Source organism: Alexandromys fortis, unplaced genomic scaffold (assembly GCF_014885135.2).
Source record: "Alexandromys fortis isolate MF-2015 unplaced genomic scaffold, M_Fortis_MF-2015_v1.1 scaffold_44, whole genome shotgun sequence".
Lineage (NCBI taxonomy): Eukaryota > Metazoa > Chordata > Mammalia > Rodentia > Cricetidae > Alexandromys > Alexandromys fortis.
The window spans coordinates 10,421,911-10,435,241 of NW_026067921.1; the positions used below are offsets into that span (position 1 = coordinate 10,421,911).

Here is a 13,331-nt window from a genome sequence, read left to right on the forward strand (position 1 = left end):
TGTCTGGCTTAAGAGGGCCAGCCTGCTTTCACAGATGCCTCACACAAGGCCAAGGCAGTCTTGGAGTATCACCCTGGTCAGAAAGGCAGAAGGTCATACCATCGGATTTCCTCAAAGTATGCATCTAGGAAGGGCCACGGGGATGAGATGGGTAGCTAGGCTCTTTCTCTTCGGTCTTGGTCCACCCCTTAGAATTCCCTGCACGTGATGAACTTTCACTGCCTAACACATGACTGATCTGGGCCTTTCCTAGTCCACAATTATGGACTACAAGTGGCTCTGCATGGCTCAATCGGTAAGATTTGAGATCTCTTATTAGAGTAAAAGCTAGCTCCCTCAGTAGGGACTGGGATCCTTTTCAGAGGTGCCTGTTCTTCCAGTCCTTTTCTCCAAGGGTTTTTATGGCTATTTTTATTTTTTTATTTCTAATGGTATTCGGGACTGAACCTAGGGCATCATGTATGCTAGGCAAGCAACTGCATCATTAAGCTATAGGCCAGCCCTTTTTAAGGTGTTTATTTTTTTTTGAGACAAGGTCTAAGTTGCTCAGGCTGACCTTGAGTACTCCAGTCTAGGCTGGCCTTAAATCCATGGTCTCCCTGAAGCTGGGATCACAGCCTGAACTGCCTGGCCCAGCTTGTTCTTATCCAGTGTAAACTCACAGCAGGAACTGGGGACTTCTCATTTGGCTTCCTTTGGGGTCTTTGCTGGGCTCAGGCTGTGGATGAACCCAAGGGACGATCTAGCATTGCAGGCCATGCTACTCTGAAGCTGAAGTCCTGGAGGACAGTCACATGCAGTGAGTCTTAGATGTCTGCTTTTCCGCAAAATGGCTGTGGTATCCACCAGACCTCCTCCTGGCTGGGGCCAAGAATCCAGTCTTCTGGCACTACGGTAACAGTAAGGGTTGAAGGGTTGCAGACAGCAGGTACTATTTTATTGGGTCTCAAAGCTTTAAATACAGAACAGGCTGGTGAGAGGGCAGATGCGGACACACTGGAATTTGAGAATGGATGTATCAGAAGTCACATAATCAACACTTGGACGGAGTCTGGGAAGAAGGGTGGTCTGGGGTAGAGGTGGGTGCCAACTGGGAGCTGCCTCAGGTGCCACGATTATCCCCTTCACTAAGACAAAGTCATTCATGGTTCTTTCCTGATTTGAAGACAATTAAAAAACCCCCACAAACCCTCAAATAAAAATACAAAATCATCCGGTAGAGACTGTGGACGGCAGCGCCACTGTGATGGTCTGCTCCAGCAAGCCTCAGGCTCCCCACCCCAGCTGCAATGCTACCCACCACACAGGAGGCTTCTGTACACTGAAGCAAAGCTAGACCCAATCTATGCTCCCTCAGCTAGGTCTGGAGTTGAAAACGGCCTCCTGGCAGAGGGAAAGGGTCTGGCATCGGGGTGCTGGGGCCAGGCAGTTCTCCTTAGCGGCTGTAGCCAAACTCATCGGCGTCGTCAGCTCGGAAGTCTCCATAGCGCCACAGGTTCAGCTGCGAGAGAGAGGAAGACAGAACAACATGGTTCTTCAGGGTCTGGGGCCCAAGGGAGCCACACCTCAGCACCTCCAGGAGCCCAGGCAAGAACTCACCCTGGCACTCTTGGCTGACTCCTGGGCATTCAGGTATTCTGTGATCTGCGGGACAAGATGGAGGTGTTCTCAAATGAGCAACTAGGAGCAACCAAGCATGCTGCTGCAGGGTACAGTCACACTGCTGTCTGGAACTGCTCAACCCGACACTGGCTAATCCATCTCCCTGCATGTCCACCTGGCTATTTGTCCCAGCCCTCAAGTAAGTCTCTGATGAAACACCACCTTCTTCCTACCATGTCTGACGGCCCCCATTTAAAACTATGCAACGCCCTCCCCCCATCCTCTGGACTAGACTTCTATTTCCTCCTTTCCTCCACAGTTATCAACTTGCAGCATTTGATTTGATTAATTATGTTCATTTTCCTTGTCTCATGCTGGAATGTAAATTCCACAAAGTAGAGGTAAGGTTTGTCTGTTCTCATTAGAGAGTGAACTCATAGAAAGTGTTTATCATCATGATGTTGGCAAAGGAATTTCTGGATATCAGAGCCGTTACGAGTAGCTTCATGTGAGGACATTAAGATAGCCAGTGCCTCTGACCCACAAACCACCAAAAACACCACATGGACCTGTGGGCTGAAGGAGCTTTGGGATGGATTCTTTTGGAACATGGCTATGGGTGGTCCTGGGTAAAAGGACTTGGAGGCGCCATGCTAGAGAAAAGAACCGGGAGGGAAACAGGTTTTGACCCTCTGCATCCCCTAGGAAAGCTCCCTAGTCTGTCAACTGGGGCACCTGCAGAGGGAACTTTCTGCTTTAGTTTGCAGTTGCATTCTCAGCCAACCCACAGCTAATTAATTTGTGCTTTAATTAGATTTTTTAAAAACCCCAGCAAACCCAAATCCATTATCTTTCCCCAGCAGGACTGGAGGCTGGTGGATTCCCTGCTTCTGCACTGGCTCTGGGTACAGTCCCCAGTCCCTCATCTGTGAACACTGCTCCCAGGATGGGGAGCCCCTCTCCAAATCACGTACCACTTTCTGGAACTGCTTCTCCTTGCGCACCTCCACCATGACCAGTCCCTCCTTCACCAGGCCCAGCCCCACATCGCCTTTGGAATCCGCGAATTGCAGGGTAACATGGGGGCAGCTGCCGCTCAGGTGCTCCACATTGAGCAGGCACTGAGTGTTTTGAATGTCCCGCACCACACTGTCCACAGCATCTGTGCGCGCGTCCTCCTGGACAGGGATATAGCCATGTTAGTGAGGGGGATGTATGAAGGCCAAACAAGAGCTGCCTGGGTCTCCAGGCTGTCTGTCCCTGGACCTCCTCCCTTCAGGTCTCTGTGAGTGACAAGCAGTTCCTGGATATGAAGGAGCCCTTCCTCTACCACAAACAACTGCACATGAGCCATTCTTACCACCAACTTTTGGACTATAATTACCCACCTTATGCCTCTGAGGGAAGTGGCCTTTTCTGCCTAAAATTTGTCCAGTGATTGTCGCTCAGGCCTCTGTAAACTTCTGTGGTCTTGCTCAGCATGTAGGCCCTCCCATGTCGATGCTGCCCAGTCACTCATCTCCCCATCCTCACAGGCGCTCCCCAGCTCTCCATGGCATTGCCCACACCGTCTGTGATGTTTTCCCGTTGGCACACTTTGTGACAAGGTGCTTCCTACCTTCCCACCTGCATCCAGCACCCTGTCCTTGGAGGCAGCACCTAGGCGTGCTGCTCTGAGTACCAGGCACCTCCTCAAAGATGAAGCCTCAGTCTACTCACTGGAGCTCCCTGGGGTGGGGTGAGGGGGCAGATGCCACTGACTGGTTCTCTCTTCCTGGGAATTGGGGCCACTACAATTCTGGGTACAGACTCTACTATCCTCCCTTCCCCCTGCCTCTGGGCTCCTTGCCCCACCTTGCCTGTACCCCCAAGTCTCTCTTCTCTCCCCCTCCCTGACATAGCTTTCACATTACTCTGCACTATCTTAAAGCTCCCACAGTTCTAATGTCTAAATCCACAACTCTAGGCGTGATCTTTCTTCTATATTGGACCCTGTGTAGCACATTGGGGATCCTCCAAGTTCCTCAAACTGTTCCTCCTTTCCCTTGACCAGCAGCAACACATCCCCATGTCAGGATTCAGTGCACATCAGCTTCCCCACCTTGTCCCACCTCTCTGATATTACCGTGTGTTTCTGAGACCCCCCCCCCCTTCCCAGGTGGTCCTGCCCTTATCTCTAGCCTAGATTGTCAGGACCATTTCCAACCATTCCTTCCAGTCTACCCCCCACTTACAAAGCTATCAGAAGTAGATGTGACCACAACATATTTTGGTTAAAAAGCTGTTGCTTCTCTACCTGACTTGAGATACAGAGAATAATCTCTTGCCAGGACACACAAGGCCACAGTATCCAGGCCCTTCTCTCTTGCTGTGGGGATGGAGTTTTTATACCAAGTGCAATGTAACTCACCAGGTCCACCCAGTGCTTAAGAACAAACCGAATTGCTATCATAAAACACATTTCCAACTTCTCTTCCCAGGCTGAGGGGCCTGCAGCAATGGCTATGTCAGTCTGTGGGTCCCCCTGAAAAGAGGACGAGCCTGTACTCACATCTTGGGGCACCTGGATGAAGGCGAAGGCATACTCTGTGGCTTGTGCTGGCAACACACGAGTGCTGAAGGCAGGTGGCAGGGTACCCAAGCGGGTAGATGGCAGGATCTCTCTCTATAGAGGAAGCAGCAGGACAATACCATCACACACCCAGTGATGTCACTTGCTTTGGGGATAACCCTCTGTACCAGGCTGCCGGGAACTTATTTTGGGCCTCTCCCACTTGTCTGGCTCAGTTCCATTTTGCTAATCTCCTAGGCTTTTCTAGTTGGTAAACCAGCTGCCGGTGGGCAGCTATTACTCCATGCCTGCTCGCTCTGGGCCTGGTACTGGCATACCCAGAGGCTCCCTGCAGTTAAGATAATCATGGAGACACTGGGCTTACCTTATCACCCCCCTTCCTTTCAGTACCCTTCTCTCTGCCACATGGGCTCCCTGTCTAGTACTCCCTAGGGGAGGGTGCTCACATCAGGAAGGGTCCTGACAGTGCTGGGCATGCCTCTGGTTCTGGCCCAGGTACCTGGAGCCACTCCAGCTACTGCTTTACTGTCTACTTCCAGGTACCCAGTATGGTCCCAGACCTGGACTTTCTGCTAGCAGATCCTCATAGCTCATCTTTGAGGGCTGAAAGGACAGTAGATGGGCACTGCCACACCTCAGAAGCGTCAAATTCCTTAGGATCTATTCGTGTTTGAAGGCCTCTGGCCACATCTACCTGTACTTCCTAGTAGTTCAGGGGGCCTGGCCTGTTTTACGAAGAGCAGAGGTACCCAATGTGTATGTCTCATCAGTATGCAGGACTTTTGAGAGATGAGATGGACTTGACTAAGGGACCTACCAAAAGCCTGATAGTCTCTGCCTTGCCTGTCTTCCACCCTGGTCCCCAGCACTCACATTGCCGTAGTCAATGTAGAAGACATGCACTTTGGCAGGGGACTCCACTTTTTCTACCCGAGCGCGGTACCTGCAATGGCATCATGGTTAGAGTTTGCAGAATCGTAGTGCCAGGAACCTGATCCCTGGGACATAGCACTTCCTGCCCAGGGTCTCTGGGGTCATAGAGGTCAGTTTTCAGGGTACGGAGGCCCAGGCTTAGGGAGCTCTGGACAGCATCTGTAGGAGTCGGAGTGGGGCTGGGAGCAAGGAGGGAGAAGGGAGCATGTGGAGCAGATTAATGTGTCCTTGGGGCATAAAGCAACAAGAGTAATGACTAGATTGATGCCTGCTGTTTAAGCCCAGCGCACTAAACAGCAGCTGTAATTAGCCGGCAGATCTGTCTGGGAGGCTGCAGCAGGGAACACATCCAAGTCACTTCGTCACCCAGGGCAGGCCATGGGCTCTACCCTTGGTAGATCATACATGAGTGACCTTCCGGCCTGGAAGTGCTGCTGCTTGTATCTGAGACAGCAGAGGTGCAGGGTTGGCTGGTAGGTCCGGGCTCACTGTGAACAAATCTCTCTGAGGAGTGCGGGCTGGGTTGGAGGGTATCAATCACCAGTCTTACTATCCTGGTGTCCCCAGGAAAGGGGGAGTGGTACCACTTTATCCTACAATCTCTGGAGGCTGGCTGGATGACAGTACCCCTTCTCCCTGACTGAAGGTGGATACCCTGGAGATCTGGTAGAGGCTGTCACCAACGACCCAAGAGAAAGCGGATGCTGTACAAATGCCTGCCACTTAATAGCAGCTTTGCAGGCCTGGGCCCTAGACTGCTTCTCCACCCTGCATAATCCCAGTTGCCCTGTTGGCCCATGTGGCTTACCATTCTCCATCTACAAATTTGGCAATGCAGAACTCTCCCCGGCGGGGGGCGTAGGAACCCTCGACAGGAGGGTGATTGGAGATGTCATTGCGCATGTTCTCCATCAGCTTTTCCAGCTGGGTGCCTGTAGAAAAAGGGCAGTGAAACTTGGGGCCTGATTTCTGGGTGAACCCAGGGACTGAGTATGGCATGAGGTTCCAGAGGGCACCAAGCACTGGTTACCTCAGCCAATACAGGGCAGCCCTTTGTGGCTCCCAGTCAAGCAGCTTCACGCCAGCCACATTCAAATGTGAACTGATGACTTGCTTATATCTCAGGCCTTGCATGCAAACACCTTTCTAATATACTGGCCACGGCGCAGGAGCCCTGGAGAATGTACTTGGGCCTTCTAAACTCTTTTCCCAGTGCTAGGGATGTAATTCAGGGCCTGTGCATCCTAGAAGTGTACCAATGAGGTACATTCCTTGTGGCTAGGTCTTGACTGAAGAAGTAGGTAGGCAAACGGATACTGAGCAAGGGTGAGCAGCTTCAAGAATAAGAGCTGTTAGCCTACACCCCATGTCTTAAAAGAGACAGCTGGATTTCATGATTAGCAGGAGCCAGTCTGCCCAGTGTCTCTTGGAGGCAAAAGGATGGATTCCTTATAACCACAGATAGGAAAGGACCTCAGAATCAGAGCCTTGAAAGATGAGGGGGAATTGAGTAGGGATAGAGGCTCCACCTATTCAAACAGGCACCCTGGCCCTTGCTACTCTGTAAAATTCATGCTGAACAGCACTTCCGGTGCTGCCAGGTTGGGGTCCCCTTTCTACCTTTTCTCAGCAGGGTGCAGCGCCCCACTTTCCTGCCCAGTATTCCTGGCAGAGGGTCAGCCAGCCCTTGCTGCTTACCTATAGCTCCTTGACCAGTTTTGGCACTGCCCAAGGTCTCCTTTTCCTTCTCTGGCTCCTTCCTACAGTGCCTTCCCTACCCTGCTTTGCCAGGCATCAGTCCCCTGGGGACTGTCCTTTTATGGCCCTGCTGGCCCAGATTCTAGTTCACCCTCACAGCCTCCTTGCTCTCTTCCACCTCATAGGTGAGGACAGAGCTGGCATTCTTCTTTCCCTTCAGGGCTGAGCTCCACTGTAACAGGTGCAGAACACATGTTTATTGTGGTTAAACTTGCCACCATCAGCCTTTTAAGTTCCCTGTCTGTGTTTATGTTTCTGCCATTACACTGTGAGCTCCTTCAGGGCACAGACCACAGCTCACTTGTTTGTTTACTTGCACAGAGGCCTGGTAGGATTCCCAGTGCATGCATGGCGCTTACTAATCCGACCATACTGAAATGATCTCTGCATATGCACACATGTCCTCTTCTTAGGCTAATGTGCACCCACAGTCCTGGCATTCATTCAAGTGAGTGGTGAGGCCTCTGGGCTCCTCCAGAGTGTTCTTGCTCACAGATCCCCAAGCTCCAGGGACTGGGAAGCAGCCTTCACATTGACAGGTGCTCCTGAACTGGTCTACTTGTAGTTTATTGGATTTCTGGGTTCCAAGGCAACAGAAAGAAACAGGCTCCTGCCTCCTGCCAGCAGCACAGCCTCCTGGAGGTCCTTAGATAGGGTCTGATTGGTCACTTGCAGCTCATGTTTTTGTCAGATCCTTTGTGAAGATGAGCTTCAGCAGGAAGGGGACAAGGTGAGAGGATGTGCCTTGAGGAGCCCAAATGGTTCAGAGAAGGAGGGTACAGATTTTGTTCATGTATTTACCAGAGCCAGCAGCATTCTCTCTGGTACTTATTACGATAGGCCAGTGACAATATTCTAGGAATATGGACTTTTTCTAGCCCTTTCTCTCTCCTATTTCTGCCTTGGACACCATTCTCTCCAAGCATCCCGGCTTCCTACAGCGGCCAGAGACAACTGAGGGAGTCGCATAGAAGCTGGTACTGTCAAGCTGTGCCTCTGAACACAATGGGCCAGGGAAGGTGGTCCTTCCTAGTGGAGCTCTCAGGTGAATCAGACCAGGATGAGGAACAGGTAAGTTTTCCTTAGTGAAATGACACCGCCACCAAAGCAGCTCTGGGAGTAAGATGGAGAAAGTGAGGCAAAAACTTTATCCTGCCATCCTGGGGCTGCCCAGATCTGCACACCCCACTGCCAGGATTTTGCTCCTTGGACCCAAAGGAGGCCCTAAGAACTGACCCCAGCCCCATGAAGAGGAGGGAGGTTAGGGAAGTAAGAGAGGCGGATGTGGCTGTTACTCCATGCCCTCTAGAAATCTGACGTCTCTGGATGGGGACCCTGGCCATCCGAGGCAGACAGAGGATAGGAGAGAGGAGAAGAAATTTCACAAAGACTGCCAGGGAATAGCTTACCCTAGAGCCTGCTTGTTGCCATGGAAACTGGCCACCACACTTCTATACTAACCTCTGTAGAAGCCCCCACAGAGAGAAAAAGAGAGAGAGGGGCAGGCTCTAGTTTGCCCTAATAAGCAGGGATCCCTGACCACATCAGACAATCTACTCCATGATTCCTGACATACTCAGGCAACAAATCCTCATGCCCAGCCCTGCCAGGGGTGTCTGGGAGTAAAAGCATTACCTAAGAGTCTCAGAGAGCCACCCAGATGAATCTGTAATGTCACCTGTCCTCAGAGGACCTGCCTGGCCTGCCACATCCCCAGGTCCACTCCAAGGCTCACTTGTGAGTTTCTGAGGTGCCCCTTAGGCCCAGAGACATGGAGACATGAGCAGTAGCAGTTGTACATTCCTTGGGAGAGAGTCTGGAACTCTTGGGCTCCCATGCTGGGATCAGCATTTTAGGCTTCAGCACATAGTCACTCACCAGTCTCCACGTCTTGCACATAGAAGTGCAGGTCGTCCGTGATCTCAGTCACAAATACGGGCTTGTAGCTGGCGGAGCGCTCCTTCTCTTCCAGCACAGGCAGCACCTCCTCTACAGGCTGCTCCTCGTAGTGGGCCCAGACCTGTGGGAGGAAGGACATCAGCTAGGGGCTTTGGGTAAATGGGGTCATTCTCTAATCCCAGCACTCAGGGAGGCAGATGCAGGCATATCTCTGTGAGTTCCGGGCCAGCCTGGTCTACAGAGCGAATTCCAGGTCAGCCAGGGTTACACAGAGAAACCCTGTCTCGGAAAACAAAAACAAAGCTCCAGGATCTCACCCCAGGCTTATTAAATTATAATCTAAAGAGCTAGGGGGAGAATCAAACCAAAACCAAACCAAGTTTCAGATGATCCCATGCATAGTAGAACGTGAGGATCCCACCACTGAGCTGCCACGGCTGCCTGCTCAGTTCCTCTGGTTTCAGATCTCCACCTCCCCTCCCATAGTACTCTGCAAGGTCACTCCTGTGGCTACCCCCCTTCCTCAGGCTCTCCAAGCTGTGGAGGGGAGAGGGGCACTTGTCTCTGTGCAGAACTGTATCTCCTCTGCTCTGAGCCACTCACCTCTAGCAGGTTGCTCTGACCTCAGCTTAGAGGCTCGGCCACCCCTCTCCACCCTTCCCCCTCTTCCTTCCTTCCCCAAGTCCTGAGCCAGAGCTGCAGCAGCTCAGAAGCTGATTCGACGTGACAGCGCGTCAAGTCCAATCCTGCGGCCAGGAGATTAGCCAAGTAGTGAGGCCTGTCAGAGCAGGGGCGGGAGGTGGCTCTCCAGCTGAGCAGCAGGAAGCGGCTGGGGAGTCAGGGGATAGGACCACATGTGGCATCATGAAGACACACAGAGAGGGAAAGGAATGGTTTAGTATTAGCCAGAAACCTGCATGCTCACTGGTGCCATGCACCTAAGCATTCTCCAAAGATCAATGCATTTGAGCCTCACCACAACCTTTTGAATGAATATAATACTATTCCAATTTTGTAAATGGGGAAACTGAGGTACACAGGTACGTAGGTGCCTGGTGCTGGCCGGGTGTCCTGGAGGCAGCAGGCAGCACAGGGCTCCATATGGGAAAAGCTTAGAAGGCAGGGGTTGTTACCCTTTACCTTGTGTTTGATTTGAACAAGTCATCTCCTGGTCTACTTCCTTTGATTAGAACATTAACATACAGTCACCGATATTCTCAGCTAATGAGTAGATTCTTGGGTGGCCCCTGGAAGGAGCGGAAGGGCAGGTAGGCTGCAATTATGGACCTGCTTGGGTTATCCCCAAGTTTACGCTTCGGCCTTTTATGTGGCATCAGTGTGTGCTTTTCTATCAGAAGGAGAAGCAAGCAATGTGAGCTTTCTGAGTTTAGGGGATGCTAATGGGAGTGGTTAAGATCCATGTAGGCCTAAGTTTACTACTTGCTACACAGAGAAGTGCTTTCCACGGCGGCACTCGTGGGGCTGTACTTTGTGGCCGGACTCCAGTCGCCAACATTTGTGTCCATCATGACTACCACTGCTCTCACCCCAGCACCGAGAGACTAAAGACATGCACCAGCCACCCTGGTTGGCCAGGAGAAGCAGGCAGTGAACTGTTAATGCACAGCTCCGTCTCTGCTAAGGGTTCACAGGCCCATGTACCTCTAGCTAGTCAAATTCCCTAGGAGAAGACTTTGGGGGATCGTCACAGGCTGTCAAATAAGGCTTTGGCTCTTTTGTAGGCTTCTCTGGCCGCAGAGTATCTACTCAGCCAGTCATTCTTATCGCCTGGGCTCCGAGACCCTCTAGAGCCCTTGGAACTCCATAGATCAATAGGACTCACAATGCCTCTAAGACAAGCCTGTCACCACTACCTTCAACAGCTGGAGCCACCGCCAGCCACCTGGCTGACCCAGCAGTCTTCCCCTTACTGCCAGCACCCTGCTTCTCACCTTCCATCTCTCAGCACCCCACGCTTCAGCTGTCTGCAGCAGCCCTTTCCTCCCGCTCCTGCTCGGCCTACTGTTCTCTAGCCTTTCCTAATGACAAGATCTCTGTGCTGGCTGACAGAGGGAATTCTGGGTCTGGGAGCCATTCAGAGACCAAGCCTACCCCGCCCGCCCGGCTTCCTGGCTGCGGCTGCTGGGGAGGGTGCTCCTCAGCTGTTGATGAATCTGGAGCAGACTGACAGGGTGAGAGCAGAAACTGCTAATGAGTCCTCAAGTGAAAGAGCCTCAGGCGACAGCACTGGGTTCCCTCCCTGGGGAGAAGGGGTGGAGCTTTGTTCATCACAGGCTCAGGTGGGCAGCAAGCTGAGGTTGCCAATAATGCAAACCAATGCCCGACAGATGCTCCCTGCCACAGTTTTGGTAGCTCCAGGTCGGCTGGAGGACAAGGGGAGGCTGTCTTCTGGGCTGAGAAGACAGTGAAAGCAAGATGCCTACCTATGGAATGGCAGTTCCTTGTTTCCCTCAGGGGAGAGGGGGCAGCACAGCCAATCCTTGGGACTTGGCAGCCAGTGGTCCTATGTGAGTTGGTAAATGTCAAGTCTCTTTTTTGGAGTGATGGAGTCTGTCTGCTGGGATGGGTGTGGTCCTCACCCTTAGAACAGGTCCCCTTGTAGAGTGCTATCTCAGGAGAAAAGCCCCTATAGTCTCTTGAGCTCACAACTCTGCTGTGCTCTTGGATGGGAGAATCTTTGTGGATATTCCTCTTCCTGGACCCATGAGAGGGTGACAGGAAAATTCAAAGACCTTTTCTAGAAGGGTCAGTAACTGTGTACACAGACACACAAGAGTTAGGGTTTCTCTCCCAGGCTCTTGACAGAGGGAGGAGCTGGGAAAAGACTCCTATGGCCAAGATGTTTTCCAGGGAAATGTGAGTCTGGTCTTGGCAGCAGGGCCCAGACACAAGGAGCCTGGTAGAGTTAGTCTCCCCTGATCGTGAACCATTTCTGGGTGGATTAATGCTCTGGTGGCGGTAGGTTTACGGCCAGGCTGAAGAAGCATCTATTTTCTTCTTTGGTCTGTCTTGGAGCAAAGCATTGCTGTGCGGCTTCACAGCTCTGGCTGCAGCCCTAGCCTTTTCCCTCCCCTGCGCCTGCTCCAGGCTGTTCTGCAAAGCAAGTGTCTCATCTTCTCAGGTTCCTTCTACACCTGGGGCTTTTTAGGACCCCCTGTTGCTGCAGCTACCATTAGGGAAGGAGCCTATTATACTGGGCACAGGAATGGGTCAGAATGGGTCAAGATTGGGGGCTGTCTCTTCCTGGTTTCTGTACCCATGGTCCTTTCTCTTCTTTGTGTTTCTTCCCAGGGAATCCCAGACCCTCTTCCTGCCAGGAGAGAAAAAAGTGTACAGGGAATTCACAGGCTGGAGTCTTTCCGATCTAAATCCTGTTTAATATCCCTGCTCACTAGGTTCCAAGGGTGTGACTGGCATGGAGCCAGGTGGCAGAGGCCTTCAAATGCACAGCAGGGAGGCCAAGCTCAATAAAAACTAATCAATGGTTAATCCAGCCACGTTCAAGACCCTGCTGGGATGAAAGAGGGAGAGAGGAAAAGGGACAGAAGAGAGGAAGAGAATGTGTGTGTGGGGGGTATCTGCCACCTGTGACTCCCTCCTTGTTCCTATCCAGAACACCCAAGGGCTGAGGAAAGGGAGGCTCTTATAGGGCACAGGGAGGAGTTAAACCCAGCAGGGAGGCAGCTGAGTTCTCCAGCCAGACTGAGCTTCTGATCCTAGTCTGTATTGAACGGTCTTAAAGAGGCAGCTCCTAGGCTTCAGCATCTTCGGGCTCCTCCAGAGACACAGTCACTAATGCATGCATGCACGGCCACATTGTCCAAATGGTTCTACACGCACCTGCTCTCACAGTCTCTCAGCATTCCCTTTCCTGGTTTAGCCTGTATGTATAAACATTTGCACATTGTAAAAGAAACATAATCCTTTACTCCTCAATAATAGAAGCAGTCCTCATGAGGTCACAAGTGGGAAATGTTGGGGCTTTTTTAGGGTCACCTGAGATACCCAGGTGCCTTGGCTCCAAACTCCTCCATCAGGTGCTAACTGTTGAGACTCACTAACAGGTTCCGCAGACAAAGCTCCTCCCTAGAAGCAGCCCCACTAGGAGGTGGAAAGCCAGGCTGGTTCCTCAAGATTCTAAGTGGACTGGGATTTGCAGGGGAGGGACCCACGGGGAAGGTGGCCCAGGATAGAGAATTGTGTGCTGCATTTTAATTGGACTGGAATGAAAATGTGCAGCTCATGTAAGTAATTAATCACTGGTAATTACTCCTTAGCATCATCAAGTGGCACCAACAGAACGACAAGTCTACTGTGCAGTAAATAAGGATACCTCGTGCTGTACCTGGCAAGGAATCTAGCCAGCGCCCTCGGGCCAAATACCACTCCCTGACCTTACCTAAGTCCCTCTTGGACCTGAGGAGGCAGCTTCTAGGCTGCTAGTGAGTTTTCATGTGCTGAGAATTCTGCCCTACCCATAGATACTGCCTTTAGTTTACAGCCTTGGCCCTCACTGCTGCCAGCCTGGCCCTCTATGCATCTATTC

At 51.8% G+C, this 13,331-nt stretch overlaps 1 protein-coding gene across 1 annotated transcript in view; it reads right to left on the reverse strand.

Annotated features, from left to right (window-relative positions):
- Nucleotides 1–915: 915 nt before the first annotated feature.
- The window catches only part of Snd1 (staphylococcal nuclease and tudor domain containing 1), a 399,970-nt gene continuing 387,554 nt past the window's right edge, over nt 916–13,331 (reverse strand). Inside the window, exons 18-24 of the mRNA XM_050141445.1 lie at nt 8,744–8,885; nt 5,916–6,039; nt 5,048–5,117; nt 4,154–4,267; nt 2,577–2,780; nt 1,600–1,644; nt 916–1,501 (exon numbers count right to left, since the gene is read on the reverse strand). Coding sequence (XP_049997402.1) covers nt 1,436–1,501; nt 1,600–1,644; nt 2,577–2,780; nt 4,154–4,267; nt 5,048–5,117; nt 5,916–6,039; nt 8,744–8,885 — 765 coding nt within the window. The 3' untranslated portion in view covers nt 916–1,435. The remainder of the gene's footprint in view (nt 1,502–1,599; nt 1,645–2,576; nt 2,781–4,153; nt 4,268–5,047; nt 5,118–5,915; nt 6,040–8,743; nt 8,886–13,331) is intronic.